This window comes from Plectropomus leopardus, chromosome 6 (genome assembly GCF_026936395.1).
Source record: "Plectropomus leopardus strain MGB_pleo_1.0 chromosome 6, ASM2693639v1, whole genome shotgun sequence".
NCBI lineage: Eukaryota > Metazoa > Chordata > Actinopteri > Perciformes > Serranidae > Plectropomus > Plectropomus leopardus.
The window spans coordinates 25,969,170-25,995,045 of NC_142181.1; the positions used below are offsets into that span (position 1 = coordinate 25,969,170).

General features: G+C 38.4%; 3 protein-coding genes across 8 annotated transcripts in view; 2 read left to right on the top strand and 1 right to left on the bottom strand.

Annotated features, from left to right (window-relative positions):
- Window positions 1–8,291, top strand: rab34a (RAB34, member RAS oncogene family a). The gene is made up of 12 exons (XM_042486630.2): window positions 1–280; window positions 2,078–2,168; window positions 2,254–2,345; window positions 2,439–2,507; window positions 3,448–3,549; window positions 3,641–3,705; window positions 3,861–3,912; window positions 4,004–4,085; window positions 4,978–5,068; window positions 5,833–5,940; window positions 6,029–6,118; window positions 8,037–8,291. The coding sequence occupies exons 2-11, from the start codon at window positions 2,094–2,096 to the stop codon at window positions 6,094–6,096; spliced, it is 804 nt and encodes a 267-aa protein (XP_042342564.2). The 5' UTR covers window positions 1–280; window positions 2,078–2,093; the 3' UTR covers window positions 6,097–6,118; window positions 8,037–8,291.
- Window positions 8,212–25,876, bottom strand: part of LOC121942763 (zgc:174895) — a 22,249-nt gene continuing 4,584 nt past the window's right edge. For 4 of the 5 annotated variants that reach the window (XM_088079096.1, XM_088079094.1, XM_088079097.1 and 1 more), the window contains exons 6-11: window positions 24,155–24,277; window positions 10,796–10,902; window positions 10,529–10,622; window positions 10,095–10,241; window positions 8,690–8,785; window positions 8,212–8,605 (exon numbers count right to left, since the gene is read on the bottom strand). In XM_088079096.1, the coding sequence (XP_087935222.1) occupies window positions 8,466–8,605; window positions 8,690–8,785; window positions 10,095–10,241; window positions 10,529–10,622; window positions 10,796–10,902; window positions 24,155–24,277 (707 nt within the window). In that variant the 3' untranslated portion in view covers window positions 8,212–8,465. Of the gene's footprint in view, window positions 8,606–8,689; window positions 8,786–10,094; window positions 10,242–10,528; window positions 10,623–10,795; window positions 10,961–24,154; window positions 24,278–25,876 lie in introns of those variants that run through there. The other variant, XM_042486011.2, reaches the window with a different exon arrangement.
- Window positions 16,116–24,131, top strand: proca1 (protein interacting with cyclin A1). Of its 2 annotated transcripts, none has more exons than XM_042486008.2 (4): window positions 16,116–17,321; window positions 17,424–17,544; window positions 18,802–18,936; window positions 19,639–24,131. In XM_042486008.2, exons 1-4 carry the CDS (start codon window positions 16,793–16,795, stop codon window positions 21,281–21,283), a joined length of 2,430 nt encoding a protein of 809 aa, XP_042341942.2. In that variant the 5' UTR covers window positions 16,116–16,792; the 3' UTR covers window positions 21,284–24,131. The 2 variants fall into 2 exon arrangements, with proteins under 2 accessions (XP_042341942.2, XP_042341941.2); XM_042486007.2 differs by having other exon boundaries at window positions 16,119–17,321; window positions 17,412–17,544; window positions 19,639–24,130.

The following is a 25,876-nucleotide window of genomic DNA, read 5'->3' on the forward strand; positions in this document are numbered from 1 at the left end:
TCCGATTATTCCTCATTTCGTCCAGCAGGGGACCGAGCGGAGAAAATCTGGGAGGAAAGAGAAAAGAAATCCAGGGATCTGAGTCAGCAGCTGCAGCGGCCACAGTCTGCGTCTCCCCTCAACTTCCGTGGATCGATTTCAGCTCCTATCAGTATAAAATCAGCTATTCAGTGCTTATCAATGAACATGAAAGAGTCTACATTAGGCCTACAATAAAAAGCATCAACGGAAGTTAAAAAACAACAACACATCGGATCACTGAGGAGTCTGTGTCGCTGAGGTAACTTCTTTAGCTGCTCAAACACGCTGTTTTTTCTGTTTTCAGTTTAAAGTTGAATGTGATCACGTGTAACTTTTATCCTTCTTAACGTGGTCAATTTTAGGGAGATAATAAGAAACTGGTGTTTGGATGTGAAATGAAGTTTTAAAGTGGCCTGGTTTCAGATTTATGTTGGATCAAACCAAACTCTTCTTCTGTAGCGTTACGAGAAGCTTTGATGAACAAGAGGATTAAAACAGATCTGTTCAGTAAGTGGATCAACTCTGACTACAGTTGTCTGGTCTGACTCTGCATGTGGTCAGAGTGCCACACAATGGAAAACTATGATTTTCTCCCCTTACAGTGTATTGTTTGACTTGGAGCTCTGCCTGGCTCTCTGTATAGACTGTTACTGAGGAGGAAGATATTTTCAGTCTGGGGTACAGTCTATGTTCTGGGTCTGATATACAGATGGCAGAGGAGGAGAAATCCCAAATGTACGGAAACAGAGTCATTTCCTTTGTACTGTTTGGAAATTACATTTTAAATACAAAGTAGTAATACACCCCTCTCTCCTTTTTGGGTGCATTATTTCTACAGTCATAGATATGTCAGTTGCATTCAGTCAAGTTCAGTTGAGATCTTTATTGTCCCACAAGAGGGAAATATTTTTGCAGTAAGGCAACAGAAAACCAGAACAAACACAGTGAAATCAGAAAACAATTAACTAATTATTTTTTCATTATCAGCTAATGTGTTGGCTGTTTTATTTTTAGTTATTTATTTTTGGTTAATTCTGTCTAAAATGTTGGGATTTTTTTTTCAAAACCAACAATCACAAATCCCAAAGATGTTAAATTCAATATCAAAGAGGACTCAGACAACATTCATGTTAGAGCAGTCCAATCAGGTTTTTTTTTAATTAAAAATGTGACAAAAGATCAGTTATTAAAGTATTTTTTGTTTCAATTGCCTTTTTTGTTATTTTGAATGTCTTTGCAACTCTTTGTGGTTGTGTGTCTCTTTGTAGTTCTTTGCATCTGTTTTTAGAATTTGCAGCTTTTTATAATCTTTTGTGTCTTTTTGTGGTCTGTTTTCATCTCTTTAAGGTTTTTTAAAAAGAAATGTTGTGGTCTTTTTGCATATCTTTGTGGTCTTTTGTGTCTCTTTAGTTGCTTGTTGTGTCTTTCTGTGAACTTTTTGATTTTTTTTGTAGTCTTTTTGTCTGTTTTTGCAGGTCTTGCATATCTTTGCAGTCTTTTTTGTCATCTCTTGTGGTCTTTTTGCATCTCTTTGCGGTCTTGCATATCTTTGCAGTCTTTTTGCGTCTGTTGTTGTTTTTAGCATCTCTGTGGTCTTTTGTATCTTTTTGTGTCTCTTTGTAGTTATTTTGCATCTCTTTGTGTTCTTTTTGTGTCTTTGTGGTAATTTTGACTCTCTTCTTGCTTGGTACATCTTAATTTAAATAAAATTTTGCAGGTGAAGGCCAGTGGGCCCCGGACAGCTTGGGCCCCTGACTGTTTCCTGTTCTCAAAATATTTTTCTGCTTTTTTTCTGTATATCTAAGTTTATTATTGGTCGACTTTCGACTGTCAGTTGGACAAAAAGTTATTTGATAATCAATTTACAAGTCTATGTAAAATAAAAGATAAAATAATTAATTTAACGTGTTTTAAGTTTTATTTTCATGCAACAGGAGAAATGAGCATCAGGTCTGGTGACTGGACCTAAAACCCATTCACTGAGGTCTAAATATTATGAAGAAGCTAATTTAAAATGTCAGGTTATTTATGCTGCTGTCTTTCTCTCTCTGTCCAGCTCACCACAAAGCTTCATGTCCGTCCGAGTTTCAGCCATGAGTGTCCTTCCTCCTGTCCGAAGGGACCGTATCATCGCTCAGCTCCCTCAGGTAAAATCATAAACGGTTATTAAAGCCTTTAGTTGTTCACCATCACTCTAAAACAGCCTTACAACTCTGTCTTCTTCTTTTGTAGTATTTCAGAAAAGAGGCAGCTCTGCACACTAAGGAGGATTTCAACAACAAAGTGAGGACGGCCTGTCAGGAGCAGCGTACGGGCACAGTGGGGTGAGAGCAGGAACCAGCAGCCACATGACTCTGGATGTGGTGTTTTTTTGGCACTTATTCACTTGTTGCTGTCTTTTTTTTTGTTCCTCTCAGCAGATTTAAAATCTCTAAGGTCATTGTTGTGGGTGACCTGGCTGTGGGGAAAACCTGTCTGATTAATAGGTAAGCTCAAACATGTCACTGGTGCTGTTTAAATAACTGAAACACGAAATAAATCAGAGGACAAAGGCATGGAAGCAAGAATCCTCAAGATCGGTTATTTAGAAAGTGCAGCTAAATGTTAAATCTACATTAAAACACACAGTGTAATAGACATTGGCACAAAGTAACTAAGTACACTACTTTTACTTAAGTAAAAGATATGAGTACTTCTTCCATCATTGGCAACAGACAATCATGGGATATACAATATGTGCAAAGCTTTTTCATTCATTTAGATGGAGCAGTTTCATGAGAAAAACAGCCTTTTTTACTCTCAGAACCATTCATCCAATAGTGGTGGCATAAAAAAAATGTTTCCGGTGCTCAAAGCATTAAAATTAAGTTTAAGGCATTTAAAAAGGCAACATATTTTCCAGAAATGGTGCTGGTGTTTGGGTGAATAATCCACAGAGCATGCTTTTTAAAGTTTTCATTGTAACTCTACTTTGTACCAAAGAAAAGTCCCTAAAATTCGTTATATAAGCGGACATTTGGGTTAGCCAACCCTTTAAAATATTGGTGTTTCCACACTGTATTTTATGGCAGAATCTATTTGCATCTAGGGTATAAATAGCATCATTCGTAAATTTTTTTTCTTGTAAATTTACAAGTCAAATCTCAGAGATTATCCAAGATTGGCTAGTACTAGCCTTAACCACGACCTTGTTGCCCTAATCCTAACTGCCTCCAGCCTTAATGTGTTAATATGACAAGTACTTGACAATGGCAGCACGCAATGGGATCCCAAAAAATGCAGCGTAAGGATTGGTGTAAATAGCCAAATTATTGCAGTATGACTATTTTTACAATTTTTTTGTTTGATAAAAAATATCTAAAACCAAATTGTAGAAAATATATACTCTCTTTTTTAGATAAATACAGGATTTTTTTATGTTTTCAGATTTTGTAAAGATGCTTTTGATAAAAACTACAAGGCAACGATCGGTGTTGACTTTGAGATGGAGCGCTTTGAGGTGTTGGGGGTTCCTTTCAGCCTGCAGCTGTAAGTCTAATATCTTCATTATGATACATCAAACAAAGTAAACGGAGTCTCTCTGGTTGATGCTGATCACATGTCTGTCTCTGTGTTACAGCTGGGACACTGCGGGCCAAGAGAGGTTCAAGTGCATCGCTTCTACGTATTACAGAGGAGCCCAGGGTGAGAGATTTGTGTGTTACAGGGCAGCAGACTAATAAGAAATGTATTAAAGTCTGCCCTCTTTCCATGGACAGAATGTCAGGGTAGAAAAGAAGCTGTGTTCACATCGCTGGAAATTGTGGTTCTTAAACTTGACACATTTTCTTCTCCTCCAGTTGTGATTATTGCATTCGATGTAAATGATGTTGCCTCTTTGGGTCATGTGAGGTGAGTTTACTCAGTATGAGCAGATTGTTTGGACTTTGTGCAGTTTTTCATCTCAGCTGGACGACTTAAACTTGGCTTGTTCTGTCTGCAGGCAGTGGCTGGAAGACTCCCTGAAAGAGAACGACCCCACTGCAGTTCAGCTGTTCCTCGTTGGCACAAAGAAAGACCTGAGCGTATGTTTTTTACTGTTTAAAGTGGGCATGCCTGTGAACGTTTCTGTGTCTTTTACTGGAGTCAAATGTTAAGTGTTTGGACTGATGCCAGCAGCACAAAGCATTTGTGTCCTGGATCAAACCTCAGGAATGTAGTTTGTTTCCCCGTCTCTCATGACACCAGAGCTTTTCTGATAGAGGCTGAAATGACGGACATGCAGGCATTTTAAAACATCACTAGCTGTATTTAGGCAGTGGTGGGAAGAGTTATTTAGGAATTTTTCTTGAACTTTTTGAATTGTGTCTCCTCTTTTCCACTACTGTCATTTTCCCAGAGATAGTTTGAGCACACTGAAATCTGGTATTTTGTTTTTGTCTTTTTGTATTTGCTAATGCTGCGGCTCTCTAAAAAAAAACCCAAGCAAACAACAAATTACATTACTGGATTATTTCTTGAGAGCTTCTCTTGTCCCTGAGTCTTTCCCTCGCAGTGGAATAAAATATTTCAGGACTCCTATTGACTATGAAAAACAGTGAAATGTTATTGATGTATGAGGCTGAACATGTATTTGTTAGAAAATATGTCACTATGTCATTGTCAATTTTCAGAAAAGGTCCCTCTTTCTCACAACTTAATAACAAGCATTTGCTGTTTTCTATTTCTATATTTTGTTCATCAGCCAAAACAATCAATTTGAAAGCCTCACCATGGAGTCTACATAGGACATTACAACATTACGTTATAATGTTATAAATTATAAAATGACTATAATGGCCCCATTGTTTTACTTATTCTACCATTTTTCTCACAAAGTAATTGACCAGATAAGCATTAAAATAATCATTAGTCACAGACCTTTTGTGTTTGAGTCCATTATATCTAACGTTGCCTGCTCTGGTTCCTCTCCGACAGTCTCCTGCTCAGTATTCTCAGATCGAACAAGACGCCCTCAAACTGGCACAAGAGATCAGAGCGGAGTATTGGGCCGTGTCATCACTGACAGGTGAGTGTTTTATAATTAAATAAATAAAATGAGTGCCAGTAACCCCACCATTGACCTAGTGACTGTTTGAGAAATATTAGGTGGGGTCAGAAAAGTTGGAGGGTTTTACTTTGTTTTGTTTTGTTTTGTTTTGTTTTTGGAGGGAAAGGGGGTTAATTTTTTTCACTTTGGTATTCTCTTGCTGATCATATTAAATTTCAAAATGTGAGGAGATTTAAGAAGTAAAAGTACCACTTGTTTGTTTTTTCATAGACCATATTACACGACTCACAGAGCACTTTCAGAGCTCATTTATGCTCGATCATAGATCCGGACATGGAGGGACCCTTCTGTCTGTTCAGTTTGTCTATATTTGCAACACGTTATCATGTATATGTGCAATTTGGGCTGTATTAAAACTATTATGAAATCATTATTATTATTACATTTTAATCTTTAAAACAAAAATAGTAGCCCTGAGGGTCAAAACAAAACACGCCGTTTTGCTTGGTGAATTGTGGTTGTGTTTTATGAAATGAAGCATTTTGTGAAATGTTGTGTCTTTTGAAATGTTGTGTTTTCTGAAATATTTATGTATATTATATTAGGGCCTCTGTAGAAAGGGGATGGCAGTTTTTTTTAGTTTTTCTTTACATTACGGTGAAGGTGAAGCTCAGTGAATATAAATATTACTAGAGAGAGTCAAACCTAACTTTCAGCGCTCCTCCACACTCCAATAACTTGGTTACAGTCCCACACTGATCTATTTTTTCTCCATGCTGTAGGGGAAAACGTCAGAGAGTTTTTCTTTCGTGTTGCATCGTTGGCATTTGAGACCAACGTTCTCGCCGAGTTGGAGAAAAGTGGGTCGAGGCAAATTGGGGGAGTTGTCAGTGAGTATCCACTCTAATCTCTCTTTGATCATAAAAAACTGTCACATTTGTAACATAGTTTTAATACCCAGCTGTTAATTTGTTTCAGGAATTAACAGCAACACAAACAATCTGTACGCAACGTCAAAGAAGAAACAGCCAAACTGCTGCCAGTAAGGACGGGAGTTTAAAATCAAAGGTACAGACTGAAAAAGACTGGAATTATTTCTGTGGTCAGAGCAGGAGGAGGGACGCTGGAGTTTTTACTTCCTGACATGTTTGAGTTCAGTTTTTCCTGGCCTAGAAAGAGTTTTCCTCTGTGGGATGGGGATTCTTGTGGTGTTGCTCAGTTTAACTTGTCTGGAGTTACTGAGTGACACAGCAATTAGGCTACACAAAAAAATGACTGTTCTGCTCCTGCAGAGATGCCAAAGAACGACTGTGGATGTTTAACATGGTGTGTGTGTGTGTGTGTGTGTGTGTGTCAATGCTTAAATATTCAGTCTCGCTGCTGTAGTTTGTAATTTTTAACTGTTAAGTTTTTAATTCACCATAATACTCTGGTTTACCCTTAAGTCTGTTGCTTTGAATGACTGTTTTATGGTACTTCACCCGTTTTTATAACATTGTAGATCAGAGGTTCCCAACTTTTCTGTAAAAAGTAAAAATGTGCCGTAAATCAAAAGGAAAATGCAAAAATAGAGGCAAGACTAAAAATAAAGTCCCTCTCCAGACATGTTTTTAAGGTCCAGTGTGTAGGATTTAGGGGTATCTATTGGCATAAATAATATAAAATATTCATAACTGCATTTTCAGTAGTGTGTAGTAACCTGAAAACAAAAATTGTACTTGAGTTGCCTTTAATGAGCCGTTAATATCTACATACAGAGCAAGTTCTCTTCCACAGAGTCCAGCATGTTGTTTTTACAGTAGCAAAGAAAAGCCAAATCAAACAGTGGCTCACGGTAGGGCCATTCGTGTTTTTACTTTTTTGCGTCTGCCACTGTAGTTCTCCTACACGCTTGGCCGATAGGAGAAGTTTCAGTTCACACTGGACCGTTAAATTATACTTAAACTAATACTAATATTCTGTTTGATATGGTTTTCCCACATAACAGTTTAAAGGGTCTGGAAACAGATCTACTTTTTCTCTCTCATTGAGAAATTTGCTTTCAGTATGTTTTCCCTTTGCTTTCCGCTTTTTTTTTCTGTGACATTGCTTGCGTTAGATTGACCGTTAATGAGCGGTGTGCACCAAGATGGCTAGTGCTAGCATAAGAAGAAACAGAGAGATTCAAACAAACATGTTTGCATCTCAGTCAGACCCAGACTCAGTTGAGGAGTCTGTTGGGGACCAAAATGAGCGACGAGCATAGTATCAGAATGGTAAGTGTATAAGCATCATTTATTTATGGTGTTTGTTAGCTTGTAGGCTAACTGGCAGTCGTGCACACCACGTTAGTGTTTGGTTAAACATGTTATAAAATTTGATATGACCCGCTTTTTGCTCATTAGTGTAAGGATGCTTCAGGGTCTGATTCACAAACTGTAAACTCTACCACGTCTGCTGTCAGGACTTTCACTATGCTAATGCAAAATCTGCTGTCTGTATTGAAAGTCCACTCTGGGCTGGAGGTTTTAAGGTTTCTTTGCTGATGTTGTGTTGAGGTCTGTTCCCCAGTTGGTTTGCGTGTCCTGCATCCGACAGCAATTGGCTTTTATATTAGGTATGTACTAATATACAGCCTTACAACCAATTTTTCGCAGTATTGCACAAATTAAAAAAAAAAATCCTCTGTAGCCCAAAAAGTATTTTCCCCTTAGGTAACAATTGGTAAAAGAGACGTCTCTAAAACTGTTAACAGGACATCTCTAACTGCCAACAAGGTCAGGTGAATCTTTCAGTACTGATTTTTTTTTTGTTTTTAGCCATGTTGATGTAATATTTGTAAAAGTTTCCTCAAACTGAGAAAATCAATTTTAAAACCTGTGACGTTATCACAATATAAAGTCTATGAGACAAGCGGGAACTTTGAGCGGGGCCAGCGGGAAAAAGACATTTATTTTGACGATTTTGAGTTGGAGTGATATTTTTTTCTGATTTTCTATCCTGACAGCCCCTCGGACTCCTCGGGGGCCTCTTGTGGTGGTCCTGTACTCAAGTTTGGGATATATATTTGTTTGTTTTTTTTAAATCTACAGTGTATGCTTTATAGGTACGTTTTGCTTTTTGTTTACAATCCATGACTGAATTGGGATAATCATTTTTATAACAAAAATAGAAATAGTGTGTACGAGTATTTTAAGTCTTTATTTTCTTTAAAATGTCTCATTGTGTTTTTACATGTAATAAAAATGAATTTTTAAAAAAAGCAGTGTGTTTTAAATATAGGGCATGTATTTAAAAAAAACAACAGTTATTTAAATCACAGTTTACCTTGTACTGATCCAAAACAGAGGTTTCACTCTATTTCTTTCTCTTTTTTTTAAACACACATTCTCTCATTTCTTCTTTAGTGAAGTTGGACGAAATTATGTTTTCTTGCTCAGTTGAAGCCTTTGAAAAGATCAAGATACTTCTGGTCAATTTGGCTCTGGAGCTCTTCTGGGATGCAGTGAGAAAATTTGTAATTTTCTTTGATCCACTTTCCTCCTTCAGTGTTCTCGATGGCCACTGCTGCTACACCTGCAGAAAAGGGATTGTGTTATTTAGTAAAAAATGTTGAGGATCTTTGAATTATGGCACGATGATGTATCTATCTTGACTTACCTACAACAGTGGCTCCCAACTTCTCCACAAGCTGGATCGCAGCCTTCATAGTGCCTCCAGTCTCTATCCATTGGTCCACTAACAGTACCCTCATCCCTGCAGGATGGAGAGATGTGTCAGCCACTGACATCCCAGGAAGCTTTTTTTAAAAAACATTTTTTGCTGAAGTGTTCACATGGTAAACAAAGTAAAATATTTATTTAAAATGGAAATCCATTTTTGAATAGGACATAGCAAATAACGACTGTAAATGGAAAAACGAAATGAATAGTTCGCAATACTGTATTTAGGGCCAAATACAAAGCAAACAACACAAATAATATATTATTCTAGAAAATGCTAGGGTTAATACATGCCAGAAGAATGAACTAGATACTTAAAATTAAATCTAATAAACATCAATCTTTCTGCCCCATCTCTTATTCTCCACTGTGGGACTAACTCCAACTGTAAAATCTAACAGAATAAATATAAAAAATAAATAAATCTTTAATAATAATTTCCAAAACTGTGCATGTCTTGGCAGTAGAAAATACAGAGGGATACAAAAAGTCTGCCTGTGGACTAAGAAGATCTTGTGTTTTAAAATGAATAAAAGTAACTCCAAAGCGATGCTCATAATATCTGTGTCAAAATTATTGGATATTTTTTTTCAGCACACTCACACTAGAGGGTGCTGTGTCACAGGGAATAATGGACATGAAGTTGAAGAAACCTGCAGTTTAAAACATTTGGGTCATGTATTCATATTAATTTTAGACAATTAATTCATTAATCAGTTAGACCAAATCAGCTGCTATTTTCATGATTACGTAGAGGTTTTAGACATTTTTTAACACAAAATATGTGAGGATTTCATACTTTTCTTTGCCAAATATGATAATAAACTAAATATCTTTGTGTTTTAGACTGTTAAACAGCATTTTGAACACATCACCCTGGACTGTGGGATATCACAATGGACAATGTTTACTATTTTTCTTTTTTTTAATTTAAATTTTTAAGTGATTTATAGACAATCAAGTAAATGATCTACAGAGTAATTCACTATGAAAGCCAGAATCAATATATTGAATTTTCAATAGATATAAATAAAAAATATAAAAGATATAAATCTTACAGCCTGGTTTAACTTATCCATACATTTTTATATGTTTAAATTCTGTTTATTATTTCAATTTTAAATATAAATACACCTGAGCAATTAATATTTAGAAAAAACACAAATAAAATAAGTCTAAACTGATTAATTTCCTTATAAGCACTACCAAATGGTGGTAGATACACTTTAAGCTGTGGCTGTCACTACCCTGAGGCATCCAAACATTGCCAGCTGGGTAAACATTGGTCTCCTCAGGAGAAAAAACTGACATTGTGAGAGGGTAAAAACCAATGGAAGACGAACCTGGTCTTAGCGCATCCAGTCTTACTTCCATAGTCTTTTCTCTGCCTGTGTAGTCTTTGTAATTTTGGTTTTGGGTTGGGACACACAAGTGTCCCGCTTTGCGGACAGCCAGAAAACCTTTTCCAAGGGTGCTGGCAATAGACGCACCTGAAAAACATTTATCAGAAACATTCATCTGCACCGACAGAATGGCTTAGAAATTATCATGTTGTGTGGCTAAACTTCCAGCGTAAATAGTTTTCACACAGTGTTGTGCCCTCCATAAGGGTTACCGTGTCTAAATTTAGTACCTTAGGTCAGGGGTTAGGTTTCTAGACCAGCGTACTAACAGAGTAACAACCTCTTAAAATAAAATTACTGCTTGACACCAAGTGTGAATGCTCTTAGCCTACCAATTTATATCCTTCTTAAAATTAATTAGTGTGTTTTCTTACCGAGAATGAACCCCATTGCATCTATCCCGGCAACCAAGTCAATGGTGTCGCTGTGGAATGGGCTGAGAAGGTCTTTGACACAGTCTGCAAGAGCCTGGATTAAATGCAAAGACAGTCAGTGCACATAATGCCAAGTGTGCACATGAAATGCATGTACAGCTTGTATTTTTCAGTTAAAAATTAGTTTAATGATGTGTTCAGTGAGACAGGCGACAGTAGAAAAAGCATCAAATAACTATAAATCATCCTTTTTTTCCCCACTCATACCTGTGAGTTGCAGTAGAGTCTGGACGGGTCCAGCCAGGCAAACTTTGGTCCTTTAGTGTTGGGTGCCATCAGACAAAGGTACCATCCTTTATGTCGGTCTGCAGGAGCTGCCAACACGTCCATTTAAAAAACAAAACTTCAAGTCTGTGCTGTACGAAGGAGAAACTGGGGGGAATGAAGTGGACTGTGAATAAGTGAGTGACCCATCTCAGGTTCCAGGGGGGTGATTGGTGGGAGGGAGGGGGCTGCAGTGAGTGATTCGATGACCAGTCTCAGCCTTGTTAACCATTGCAGAAGAAAAGTCATTTTTATCTTGACATTTTGACATTCTGTATGTCACAAAGGTCTGGGTTGAGATGACCCATTACAATGACAAACCTATGTGGGTGAAACCATTTCCCTCCTGAATTTACAGGAGAACTCAACTTGACCCTTTTTATCTTTTGTCATCACAGCGTCTGCAATACTTGCTGTTAGGATGCAGAGCAGAAAATGCAGATAGCACTTGATAAGAAAAAGGAAATGCTCCACCATTTTCTTTTGTTGCTAATTTCTTTTTGTTTAACATCATTTGAGGAAGCTGTTTGTGTCTGAAAGTTTAGACTGCCGAACACCTTCTTGTTTTATGGTAGTGTGGGGAAAGTTTGTATTGCATTATTTAGCTCGTTTAATACAGCGCTTGTACACTTTACATCTCTGTAACTTAGTGTCCAGTTTTTTTTTTACTTCCTTTAATGTCCTTTTCCTACACTGCAAATCAGTACTTCATAAAAATGCATCGGAGAGGATGACCTAATTTATTAATGTTTCTAAATTATTGCTTTTTATGCTCTGGTTTCAATGAATTAAAACACTTTGTGTGCTTTTTAAAATAGTATTGTTAAGTATTTGATTAGCAAAAGTGCAATGTTTTATTTCAATATTGATTATCAGGTTAATTAGAAGACATTTTTGTGATGTTAGCAACAAAAGATAAATTGCATAATTTTCGTTATTGCTGCAACACTGAATAATAAGATATGTATTCATTCTATTTGACCAGAAGCTATAAATTATATTTAAAAGTCCAGTGTGTAGGATTTGGGGGCATCTAATGGCAGAAATTGTATGTTATATTTAACATATTAACATATATATATATCTTTTCTTTTTTTGTTTTTTTTCATCTTTTAATGTTGAATGAGCCATTTATATCCACATACAGAGCAGGTTCTGGTCCACAGAATCCACCATGTTGCTCTACAGTAGCCTAGAATTGACAAACTAAACAGTCTCTCTATGGGGCCATTCATGTTTTTGCATTTTCACATCAGCCACCGTGGTTGTGCACGCTTGGCACACAGGGGAAGTTGCAGTTCTGCAACCTCACCACTAGATGTCACTAAATTCTAAACACTGGACCTTTAAAATACAGCCACCTTTCACGTGGGGTCAGTGTTGCAAAAGAGACATTATTAGTCCAATATTACATCTAGACATGCCTAAAGCTTTGTATTCATTTATTTTCATTTGATTGGTTATAAACATGATTTTGAATTATTTTTTTCAAAAGTCTGTCACAGAAAATGACACACTACTTTTTGGGGATTATGGTTAAATACAATAGAATTTCAAATCTGTGATTGGTATTGGCAATACCCTCCCACATATTTGGATTTCTGTCAGTAAACCCACAAGTGTTGAAGCTTAGATTAGCAAGAATGTCTCATGTTTTAAGATTTCTGTGCATATTTGCACCAAACACAAACACTTGGTCAACAACTGACATCAACCCTGGACTGAAGAAACTGATGACTGATCCTCTAAAATTGTCAATTTTCCCCTCATGCATGCCTCAGGTTGTTTTTCAGAACTGCCTCAGATGTCACCGGAGGATCGGTGTTTGAATAAGCTCAGCTTGTGATCATGTTCACAGCTGGAGCAACAAATTCCATTTTCTTACTGTATTCCCAGTACATTCCCCAGTTCTCAGACCGGAAAGGTTATTAAATAAACTAATCTGAAATTTCATCCCAGTTTTGTACAATAGATTTCAAGCTGAGCTAAAGACTGAATGTCCACCTTTCTGCCAGAAGGGACTGTACTTTCCCACAGTTGTGTCTCATTGTGAACCAAGTGACCTCACAGTTAAGGTAAGACTGGGGTTATCACATGCTCTTTTACACTTTTGCATAAATGTATGCTCACTTCAAAGATTTCCATCATGATCAGAGAATATATTTACATATTAACATGTCTGACTGATAGTGCTGTGTGAGTTCATGCTGAATAATTTATCTTATAGAGAAATGCTTAACTTGCAGAAACAATTTTTGGGACAACATAACATAAACAAACAACAACACTGAAACAAAGGTGCAACAAAACATTGCACTTGAACTCAGTGCAAAGATCCAGCGACCAACTAGCACACACATTCTTCACCTGCATGAGAGGAGTTATCTCTCCATACCAGCAGGCAGCAGTAGTCTATATTCATCATTCACAAAGACGGGACGGATTCAAGATGCTAGTTGGCCAAATAGCTCATTGATAACACAACCAGATATTGAAAGGACAAGTATTTAGCATGCCCTAGCAAACAAAAACACAAACAATTACAAACTGTTACTGCTAAAGGGGACCAACAGCTAAAAAAAAATATGATCTACCTATTATAAAAAGTCTGTTTTTTTATCTCACTTTCTATTTTCTTCTCTCCTCGGCCGGCCATAGAATCAAAACAATGAATAAATAACAGCAACAACAGAGGGATTTTATATCATGCATTAATACAGAAATATATTAATTTCTAAGTCAGTCAGTACCATGAAAACCACCCCCCACCCCATTTCCAGTAGGTAGGGCTAACTTTACTACTACTGTACAATTGTTGGGATGTAATGTTATGTTGTCTTGGACCCCAGAAAGACTAGCTTGTCGCCTAGGCCTCAGCTAATGGGGATCCTTATAATAAACAATAACCAACTATGTAACATAAATCAGTGTCTTTAAATAGCTCTCTGTAGGCCAAATCGTTTATATTGATGAGTTAAAACATTCACTCTCAACTTTGCAAGAAACATTTTTGCATCTGTAAACTGTGCACACATATGTGGACAGTGAGTGTCTTCGACTCAGACACCGACTCTTTTAACTCATCCCGGGGCGCTGTTCTGCAGCTGTCCAGTCTGACAGCAACATTTCCCAGCGCGAATCAGTACAATACATGTTTCATCAAGTGTCAGCTTTCACACCCACTGTGCGCTATGAACTCAAAATCTTTCCACCGGGATTATCAGCCTCATTTTTTTTGGGCCCAAATCCCTCCTGCAGTCACTTTAATTCATGAGAAAGCTTTTTTCTTCCCCCTCCACCCTCAAGGTTTGGTCGAATGTTGCCTCTGGTGATTTTACATCATTTCTCTCCGCCTTCCAACAATCCGATTTCAGTGCCTTGAGTAGGCTGGATCTCTGCCTCTAGGGCTCCGTGTAAGACCAGCCATGTGACAAAACACTGGGCTGATGAAAAAAGCAGCCTGACAAGAGCTATTTCTTTTCTTTTTCTCAGTCACTTGTTCACAGATGCAGAGGAATTTGCTGTGCATCATTTTATTAACTGACATTGGGTTTGTGTGAGACTTTGTCAAAAAGAAAGAAAAAAAAATCACAGAGACCAAATATCTCCGATATATAGTCAGACACAGATCTGCAAAACAATTCATGCATGAAACAGTTTCCCTGATGACAATGTGCAGCATCACTGAAGCTGCTGATACACTGATGACTAAACTAATGTGTGCTTTTATTATTGTTTCATGCACACTATGTCCACTACAAGTATGGGCAAGACAAGGGTGCTGCAGATTGCATGCTCAAATAACAACAAAAGTCCACATATAAGGGACTGTATTTTATTTATAAGGGGGAAGGGGGTGATGCAAAACAGGGAAGGCATGTTAAATATTTTTAAGCACTGTGGGACTTGTTTTTCAATTTTGGATAAGGGTAGGGACAAACAACTTTAAATAGTTGTGTAATAGCTGTATTTTGTACTTAACACTACTGTACTCTACTTTAAATACCCCCTGAACCCCAAATGGGGTCCCCCTGGTGGGTTTGAAAGGCAAACCTATAAAACCTATTTCAGCCACCTAAAAAAAAATCCATATAAGTAAGTGTATGCTATATTGAGTATTTTCACAGCATTACCTTAATGTCAGACAGTGATTTCCAACTGGGAAAAAAAGCAGTTTTATCACTCTCTTCAAAGCCAGACTCCAGTGAGAAAAACAGTAATTAAACATCGCTAAACACAGGAGATGCTGGTCTACTGCTGCCTTGATCAGTTAGTTTGTGTTATTGTGTGACTTTGGGATTTATAAGGGTGCGTCTGGAAACTCCAATGTCACAAAAACCACAAACTTACTGCTCAAAGCAGCTGCAGATCAGCAGCTCCTGTGTTCAAGCTAAAATTACTGTTTTTCTTAATGGAGTCTGGTGGCTTTGAGGAGAGCATAGACAGGAAACTGAAGCTTTTAATGGCTTTTCTGAAAGGTAAAATGGTGAAAATACTCTCAATGTTAGCGACCACTTTAAATGATGTTGTTCTTATTGGTTGGACTTTTTTTTTGGGTGTTTAAATATGGTTAGTTGTTGACTCCTCCACAGCAGTACAACTTAGTTTCTGTATCGGCACTCCTGCCTGCTTCTCCAAACTGGGGGTTGCCAACTGACATATACTGCCTGTAACACACTGACTATGAATAAGTACCCCATAAAACCCCACTTCAACAGATCCTAACCATCCCTTTAAAAAATTAACATTTTTTGGGAGATGACTCTTAATCCTGTTCTATTTGCTTGATGTTTCAGCTCCAATAGGATCTACATTTGGTGTTGAATATATGTGTTATGGTTGGAAGAAGGGTGATGCATTTTGCCCCAGTCACTCAGGAAGGCTCAAGGAAAAATATTTGTAGTTTCCAGTAGGATAAAGACAAAAACAGCAACAGAGTCACACCCCAGCTGCCCCATCCTCAGATAAATAAAGAACAGTCCCTAAAAATTTCATTATTTTTTTATAATCAAAATTTCAGATCTTCATGTCCACAACAAAATGCACAAATCACCAAAACAAATCAAGTGCTATATTAAAGTGGTGAACTCGAAAAGAACACTAGTTAAATACTCCATCTTGCTTCCTTTTACAGGCTTTCCACACAGTTTGCAAACTTGCACACATCAGACTTGAACCTGTCCAATTTTCGATCTGTAGTCTGTAGTCTATTTCAGGGTTTAGTTTTTACAGAAATGTAACCCTGAAATAATTTGTAGTGTTTAGAGTATAAAACAAAGTGTGACTCACTTCACATCTTCCCAAATCACACAGTTCACCTCATCTGAGCCCTCTGAGGCCCTTCAGTCAGTGCGGTTTGCGTGTGACAGCGCCAACCTTTCCTCACATTCCACAATGAAAGAGTTTTGTCCCTACATTGTGATTTAGGTCATCACCGATTCAGTGGCTGTTTTGTGGCATTTGAAAGATGTCCAATCTCCTGGGTTGGCACAATCCCCCCATGCCTGTTACCATGGGAAGCAGGGGCAAGCTAGAACCTCCTCCATGCGTGTTCCCAAAGTAAATCTCCACTTTCTGGGGGACGTATGAGCTGGGGGGTTGGGGAGGTAACTTGCGGTCATCTCTGTGTACAGAGAAAGGTGCTGGAGGTCCATGCACACACCCACAAATTAACCCTGTCCTCTCCCTCTGCACGCTTTAGGTCAGTGAGGTAGCAAACTGCTGCGCTCTGCGGCTGTGTATTCTATGAAAATACTCAACCCCGGCTGGAAATCTAATGCGGTTGATTCAGCTGACTCCTCCCCGCGTTGCCATTTATCCTATTAATAATCACACCACTTGAGCTTCGCCTTAAAAGTGGGAGGGCTGCTCGAGCGCGCCAGAAAACCGCGAGGAGCTGTCTCCGTTACGCGTGGTGCTGAAAGTGCCACTCGCAGCATCATGTGGTCAGTCTTCTTTGTCTTTCTGTCTTATCTGGACAGAAACTTCGTCAAGGGAGACCTTTTAAGCCGCGCTTTAGACGCAGAGAAGGAGAGCAAAGAGATGTTCTCCATGCTCAATGGCACCTTTTGCGCTAAAATGTTAACCGTGAGGGAGAGTTTCCTTTACCAAGTGTCAGACGGAGCCGAGGTGGTGCGCTCCGTCGTCAGCCCAGCCGGGAAGCTCGTGAATTGCTCTGTAACAGTGAGCCAGATGCAGGTGAAAGCGTTCATGCACGAGTGCAGGTTAGGATTGAAAGAGCAGAGAGGCGGTCGGCAGCTGGAGACGCGTTTTGCTCGCATGGATGTAGCCAAAGTTATGTGCCAGGAGTTTAAAGACAGGTCGGAGCGCAGCGGCAGGATAGAAAGGGGAAACAGTGAAGATTCTGCGCTGCAGGACAAGGTTTTAAAAAGATCCAAGAGAGGCTTCACTTATCCTGGGACTCTTTGGTGTGGAGCTGGAAACATGGCTGATCATTATGACCAGCTGGGTGGGTAATATGACTTCACTATCTTTAAGGACATTCAGTTAAATATGTATGTTTTTATATGCAATAATAATTCTGAGCTCCTTGTTGCAGGAGACTTTGCAGAGACCGACAGCTGCTGCCGCACGCACGACCACTGCCCTCATGTCATCCACGCCTTCTCTTCCAACTATGGCCACACTAATTTCAAGTGGCACTCCATCTGTCATTGTGACTGCGATAATGAGTGAGTAAAACCCTCTACGAATGAGACCAGTGTTTTTTTGCTTGAAAAATAGCCCAGTTAATTGGACCATTATTGAGCTTTTAAGCTGTATGTAGGACAATGTTTTGAAATAAGACATAAAAAGGGAGACAGCAAGAGGAACTATCACAAAATTATGATATATATATATATATCTATATATAAACATTGCGCGTCAGCCTTTTAAAGAATCAGCCTGGGGGGGTTGAAAGCACAATCAACATAAAGAACTGCATCAGAATGAACTATAGAAAACGGAACTTTTCAAAATAAACTCAGACCTTACGTTCAATAAGCAGCTCTTTATATGTTACTATCTGAAACTCAAAAACATAACATTTTGCATTGGCCATCAACCTTAGGAGTTTTAGAAGCATAATTAAAAATGCAACACAATTCATTAAAACAAAACATAACTTGTTCAAATAAATCCTGTGAGGAACTGAGAAATGTGTCGCTATTGGTTTGATCGAAAAATATAATTTTGACAGCTTTAAAATGTACTAGAAAATGCTGAAATGTAATGACAGTTTGGCAGATACAGTGTAATCATAATCATAAATACACTTCACAAATTGCAATAGTTATTACTACTGGTTCTAGTATTGGTGTATTGCAGTGCATGTGGGTAGCTAAAATCAATGGCAAACTCTATATGATCTATTTCATTGTTTTTCACTTGTTAAAAAGTGGTTAAATGTATTGTAATATGAGTGGTGTGTAGGTTATATCGCTGGTGATTGTAAAAGCTTTTGCAAAATGTTAGAATGTCATAAAAAATGTAATAAAAAGCTCATAAAATGTCATATGTGTCATAAACAAGTCATAAAAAATCTTAAGTGTGTGTATTTTTCCTGTAGGGCCCTCAATCATATGACGACCGCTTAAAAGTGTGCACAGTCATTAAAACTTTGAGAATCCCTGATCTAAGATTTTTATTTCAAAATGCTTTAAGACGGCCAGTTTAACTGTTAAGTTTCTGAAAATTTCGCTAGGGGGAAATTTCCCCCTGGAGAGTTGGGTCGCAGAGAGTGTAAACTGTGGAGGGATTACAGCCCTGCAACAGCTGCAGTGCAAATTGAAAGCAGGAATCTTAAGTAGGGGTGGAATCATAGCATTAAGACAAACAGAAAAATGCCCAAATCAGTTACTCTGCTACTGTAAAATCAAACCGTGTTTCCATCTCTTTCTGCATTTAACTGATTTCTAAACAAGTCTATATGTTTGCTCTCTCTGCAGGTTGAAAGATTGTCTGAGGAAAGTAAACGACACATCCTCCCGGGTTGTTGGTCAGGCGTTCTTTAACGTCATCGGTGTGCCTTGCTTTGATTTTGTCTATCAAGAACAGTGTGCAGAGCGGCACTGGTATGGCCTGTAAGTATCTGGTGTTTAACTCTGATCTGCAACATAATATATTACCAGTGGTAGAAGACATGTTCAGATCCAGAAGTACTAATGCCACATTGTAAAAATACTCTATCACAAGTTAGAGTACTGCAGTGAAATTTTACTGAAGTAAAAGTAGGTATCTTCAGGAAAAAGTACTCAAAGCATTAAAAGTATAAGCACCAAATGCAGAAAAAACATCCCTAAACTATAGAAAAAAAAACTCAAAATTATTTAAAATAAAAGGAAAAAAACACCCCTCCAAAATCTAAATTATTTATACACCCTCAAACAGTTTTTCAAGAAATGTTTTATCAAAAAAGTTAATTGATTGACTAATCAGCTAATCATTGCAGCTGTACTTGTATAAACTGTTTTGTAATTACATTTTTAACAAAACATCATGTTTTCTAAACTCCTCTTATGTTTTTTTAATGCAAATATCTTAATCTGTAAAGTAACTAAAGCATTCAGATAAATGTAGTGAAGTAAAAAGTACAATATTTCCCTCCGAAATGTAACGGAGCAAAACTATAAAGTGACATGAAAAGAAATACTCAAGTACTAGTACCTCAGATTTGTACTTAAGAACTGTTCTCAAGTAAATGTTAATCTTAGTTACATTCTACCACTTCGTACTACTTCATAAAGTCACCACACACTACCTCTCCTTTGTTTGCTCTCTCGTAGGTGTAAACGATATGAGAAGTTTCCCATTGCTGTGATGAGAGAGGCGGTCCCGTACGACTATGGTGGTATTGACGTCATCGATGAGCTGACGCCGGGTCCTCCCAGGGTGAAAGATTTGCAGAAAAGCCAAAAAGGAGAGAAACCAGAGAGTACAACACAGTCTACAATGTCCAGCCCTGAAGAGCCATCGCTCAGAAACGTTGTCACTGCCGCTGAGGACTTCATCAAGGTCCTCGCCACCGTCTCCACCTCTCAGAGCTCCACCACCGACTCTGACAAAAGCGAGACGCAAAGCTCAGAGAAGAAGAAGAGGAAGAACAAAGCCAAGAAGAAAACAAACAAAAAGCGAAAAGGAAAGGGGAGGAAACGAAAGCTGAAAATAGGAGAAGTAGCTGCAGTTTCGCCGTCTGGCAGCAAAGCAGAAGAAGTCGTCACTCTAAGTAACTTCATCAGTGATTCACACAAAGGCGACCAGTCAGGTAGAGACACAAACAGAGTGGATGACAGTGAGTATAAGCTCGGAGGAAAAGAGGAGCCCTTTAATGAAGTCATGAAAGATGAACCAGCGATGGATAAGGAGACCGTTTCCGTCACATCACCTGTGACAGTCCAGAGGAAACCAGCGGATCAAATCACTCTTTCTACGAGCACAACTGTTAGAGCAAATGCCACGAGGCTCAGAAAAGGGAGAAAGAAAAGCAAGAAACTCCCTCTTCCTTCTTCTGCAGACCTTGTAATGCACACAACAGACAACTTAAGAGCCTTCTCTTTCCCCACCATCATTTCCATAGCCCAAACGGCACAGCCCGAGCGACAAAGCTTTGCTGCCAGTACCCCCATTGTAATCCCCAAAGTCAAAAGGAACAGGTCAAAGGAGAGAGGGGACAGAGAGGGGAGGAAAAAAAGGAGGAAACTCAGCTCAGCTTCTCCCATTGTGGCCGCTGCCCATGAAAATTCCTCCGCGGACAATCTGAAAGTAATCCCACCCACTGGGGCTCCCACAGTACCATCGTTGCCCACCACAGAGCAGCAGGTTTCACACAGGGTGGACGTTTACGGAGGGAGGACGACTGTCCAAGTTACGGCTCTGAACTCCTCCTTTAGTGTTTTGAAAAAGCAAAAGTCGAAAGGACTAAAAAATCGAAGGAGAAAAACAGTTTTCCCTTCTTCTTCAAGTCAAAGTCCTCCGATTCTTCAAACTCCAGAGACAAGCAATGCACTGGACAGTCCTGCAACCACTGCTGCACTCAGCAGGTCTACAGAAGAAACTCACAATGAATGGAGGCTTTTTACTACCATCACGTTGGCCCCTTCTGTCATCTTAAAACGACACAGAAAGACAATCAAACAGCAGAGAAAACCAAGACAGAAAGCTGAGGCTGCTGGTTTCAGTGATGTAGTTTCTGTCTCTAAACAAACTGAACAAACACTAATGACTTTTACAACCACACCACCCAAAGCTGCCACCACTGAAGAGCCACAGAGATCTGAAAAGCCTGATGTGACCACTTCAGCATCTCCCGTCATGAGTCCAATTCAGTTATCTATTGAGAGAGCAAAGGCACAATTCACCCAGAAGAAGAGGAGGAAAGCAGCACGGTCAGGGATGATCCGTGTGCTGCAACAGGAGAGCCGAACAGCCTAAAAAACACTTATCTGGTTCCTGTTGCTCAGACAAACCTACGACATTGAAATATATACAATCATTTATAATCTTTTCTGGTTCAGCAGTTAAATCACAGAAATCATTTCTGATTGTAATGTGAGATTCATGTTTTGTCATACTGTTTTCTGCATGTCTACAATAAAATTTTTTGAATTATCATATGAATGTATCTGACAGTGCCTCTGTTTATATCCAGTGATAAAATAAAAGTAACATATTGGTCATTTTGAGAGTGATGCTCATTTATTTTCTAACTGAGAGTTTAATTCTCTTTTTAAAGATTATTTTTGGCTTTTTTTTTTTAACCTTTATTAGACAAGACAGGGGACAGGAGAGAAAGAGGGGATGACATGTAGCAAAGGGCCGAGGGTGGAATCGGCCCCAGGGCCACTGCAGCAACAATAGCCTTTATACATGGGGCAGGTGAGCTAGTGGGCACCCTCAAAAGTTGGATTTTCTTACTTGCAATAAATAGACAGCAACATGTTTGAGATTTTTGGATTGATGTGTTGTTTTTGCACAAAATGATCTTCAATCACAGTGACTTTTTTCATATTAATGAGTCATGCCGTGTTACCTTGAATTCATAATGAAAATTTTGTTTTTTTCGCATGCCTCCACAAAAATGCAAAACATACCGATTTACTGATTGGGGGCCAAGAGCAAAACTATACAAAATCTCTGTTTACAAACCCTCACACAACTTGTGCAGTATAGTCCAAGTCTCATTTGTCCAGTCATATGTTCAGTGCTTCCCAAACACATGCATTTTAATGAAAATGATCTATTATCTAAAATCTAACCTCTTCAAAACCAGACTCCAACACAAAGAGTTTTTTGAAACTGCATGTGTTTGAGTAAGTACTGAGCATATGAGTGGATAAATGATTATACTGCACAGTTTTTTATAAACTAATGTTTTGATATAGTTTTATTGTAGCTTATTGTGGTATCAATATTAATCCAAAAATCCTCTGTGAAGTCATGCGAGGAAGACAGAGTTTTCTTCACTTATTGGGGTAACAAGGCATGACTTACTGATATAAAAATGATCAATTTGTGGGTGAAGTGTTCTTTTAATCAGCAAGCTTTAGAGGTGCTGGTGAGAAGATTTTGCTACCTTTTTGACAGCTAAAGCCTTTTCCACCTGTTTACAGCCACTGGCTGCATATTTGCAGTTCAGACACAAAGTGGTTGCAAGTTTTTTTGTTTAACACCGACATTGTGTGAAATACAGTTATCTATGTTCTTGCAAACAATTCCTTTAAATTTTGTAGATACCAGAAATAAATCATAATCATTTTGTGTGCACATTCCCTCAGCTGGAAATATCCATCAAGAGGAGAAAATTGGAAAACTCAGAGGCTTAAAGCTAACATGCTTAACCTGATTTGAATTTTTTGTGAACGTTTCCGTCCATGCAGCAAGCACAGAAACCGTGCCAAGAAAGTCCTGCAGGTTTATGTACTGTGCTCTTTGTTTAGAGGGGACTTTGGCCTTATAGTGTCCCCCTTTGTGTGGTATAACGCAAGGTCACATTCTCCACACAGATTAGGTGCTCACTTTGCACTTTAACCTCTCAGCTCTGAGGGTTTGTAACACCCTGTGCAGAGGCTAAAATCCTTCCAGGTCAGCTGATCATCACATGCTTGCATAAGACGAATTTAGCTGGATGAGTTTGCATGAAGTGTGATGTGCAGATTAGATCTCCATCACATCCGACACATCAAATACACAGTTGAGGGAAGATTTTCAGATATACAATACAACATCTGATTATCTTGTGTGAATCTTGCAAACAGTGGGAGCGATGAAACAATGCAGACTTTCACGCGACGGCTCAAGTTCAGATTTTTTGGAAGACACCCAAGCATTCAAAGGAGCTTGGCATTGAGGCACAATCATAAGCTGAAATGGCGGCACGACTAACACAGTTGGATCTGTGATTAGACCATTTCTCACAGTGAGGGGGAGAAAAGGCTGTGGGAATTTTCCATTTCTTCCACAAGTTTAATATGTTTGAGTTCATGTTGTGATGTTTCAAGTTTTTAAGCACATCATCTGCATATAAATATAAACACTAGGCTGGGATTTTTTAAAACTAAAATGACCATGATGCTTGGCAACGATAACTAAAGAATATAATAATTGCACAAAGGTATGCATTTGTATTTATGCCCCAATTCATTTATATAACAAATGAAACGCCGTGAGACAAATGTGTCTGGGTAGTTTTTTTTCTTGCTTAAGTCTGTACAATCCAGATTTATATGAGGATGAATAATAATTATTTCCAACACACAAACAGAATGGTGGAAGAAGTACTCAGATCCTTCACTTAAGTAAAAGTACTAATACAACATGTCACCACACGTAAAGGTCTTGCATTCAAAACTTACTTGAGTAGTAAGTGAAAGTAATCACCGTGCAGTAAAATGGTCCCTGTCAGTGTTTCACTGTTAAATATTATGGTTTTGGATTCAGATAATAATTTTACTGCAGCATTAATGCGTATGTTGCATTTTACTGCTGTCTATGTTTAAGGTTGTGGTCATTTTAACTCCTTTATAGGTCGCTGGTAGTTTAATCTACAGCAATGCATCACAGACTGTAATAACCTCATATCTCTGAAAAGTCCAGTTTTTATGGTGGCAAAAACAGGCCTGTTTCCAGCTTTGTAGTGGTTCATTTTCAAGCTAATCCAACAGGGATTTTTAAGGTGGGTAACTTTTTCCAGGAGTTGATTTTGGATATTAACCCCCAGCTGAAGGAAAACTCACTTAAAAATATATATCAAAAACAGTTATTTACTGTGTGTGCAGTACAGACTATTTGGAAAAAGTAGCTTACTGTGAATGGTGTGAAGATGAAACCAGAAAGACTCCATCGGTGGAGTTTTGATGTCCTGTGGTCCATATACAGCACGGGTGGCTTGGTGTCGTATTTGGAAGAGCAAGCAGTGATGGCGGACACCTGTGCACAGAACAGGAAATAAAACATGGTTATAAAATGAAATCATAATATTCCCCTCTGTCTACTTATAACCATTCCTGCTACTCCTAAATACAAATTTTGGCTTAGTCCTGAATAATATAACCACTGGAAATCTTATTTCCAAAGTCTACGCAATGTTTTGGGCAGGTGATAGAGCCTGATTCTTTAATATATCATTTAATATTCTTTAACATTTGGCATCTCAGGAGAAGAGAGTCCTCTTAAAAGGAGGTAAGTACAAGACTGCAGCTTTTATACTTCTTTAAGCATGCAGGTTAGTTCTCCTAAACTGTAAAAATCCACAACCTCCCAGTTATAATTTATGGTTAACCACCTTAAACTAGAGAAACTCAGATTTCTACTTTGTGGTTCTGCTAACAAATTTGTGAAAATGTGGCATCCCTTTAGGACTACACTTACTTTTGGATACATCATGTATGTGTGTGTATATATATATATATATATATATATATATATATATATATATATATATATATATATATGTATATATGTATTGACCCTGAGTTCCAATACCAATACCACTATACTATTTAGTATGCCAGAAAAAGATTTAGTGTGTCCCAATACAAAGTATGTGAAATGTAGTATGCCAAAAACACCAGGATGTCCTACTACATCTGGCCGCATTTTCTGTTTTTCTGACCCACAATCCTCTGTGCAGTGGATAATTCATCACATATGTCATGGTGTGTCGTGTGAATATATATATATTATATATACAAAGCCGAGAGAGCACAAACATTTGACAGCTCACTAACAGATGACAGTTGGCATCAAATGTAAGTACCAATAATGTTTTGCGACTTGTGTACAATTAATACCTAACTATTGCTGCACGAAGCTACATGGATAAATGAGTGAAAGAATGTCAACAAATATTTGAATGAATTTTACCTTAGAATGGCTTAGTATGTCCCACTTGTATGCATACTGCATGCAACAGTGTGTATTTTGTAAGGGCAGCTACAGTACGTACTAAAAAGTAAAAAGAAAAAGTATGCGATTCAGAATGCAGCAATAGTTTACTGCAAACTGAGATGTACAGCTGATGCCTCCTCCGCACTGCATTGGTCGGATGCCCATTGGGCAGAGGTCGTGTGAGGGTTTTGACCTCAGCCTGTTACTGTGGAGAGGGCTTTCAAACATAGGAGACATGTGTTCAGAGGCACGCTCTGGTCAGGCAGAAAAAAAAACAAAACAAAGCTATGTACAATCCATAGTATGAGCGATAATGAGTACACCGCATTCTCTGCTGCATCCTTTTAGGTGAAGAATCCAATAATTGATTATATTCATCAACACAGAGGAGGATTTATTGATTGAGAGAAACCAACACGCGCTGGTTAAATTGGCTGATGTGGCAGTGATGTATGAGGGAGAGAGGGATGTTGCGCTTCTGCTTCAAGTGATCCCGAAGGGTTGCTCATCAAATACAAACGATCCTGCTTCTCCAAACTGACTATGTTGGTTGTGTAGATACGGTAAATTAAGGGTGAGAGCAGTATTTCAAGTATGTATAGAATTTTTCAAAAAAAGGGCTACAAAGTGCTTTACAGT

What these genes read in the sequence shown, in the direction of transcription:
- rab34a (XM_042486630.2), top strand. Translation starts at nt 2,094, where the DNA reads ATGTCCGTCCGAGTTTCAGCCATGAGTGTCCTTCCTCCTGTCCGAAGG. An exon ending in GCCTCTTTGGGTCATGTGAG is followed by an intron (nt 3,913 to 4,003) that starts GTGAGTTTACTC and finishes TTCTGTCTGCAG; the next exon opens with GCAGTGGCTGGAAGACTCCC. An exon ending in GCACAAAGAAAGACCTGAGC is followed by an intron (nt 4,086 to 4,977) that starts GTATGTTTTTTA and finishes CCTCTCCGACAG; the next exon opens with TCTCCTGCTCAGTATTCTCA.
- proca1 (XM_042486007.2), top strand. Translation starts at nt 16,793, where the DNA reads ATGTGGTCAGTCTTCTTTGTCTTTCTGTCTTATCTGGACAGAAACTTC. An exon ending in TGATCATTATGACCAGCTGG is followed by an intron (nt 17,322 to 17,411) that starts GTGGGTAATATG and finishes TCCTTGTTGCAG; the next exon opens with GAGACTTTGCAGAGACCGAC. An exon ending in GAGCGGCACTGGTATGGCCT is followed by an intron (nt 18,937 to 19,638) that starts GTAAGTATCTGG and finishes GCTCTCTCGTAG; the next exon opens with GTGTAAACGATATGAGAAGT.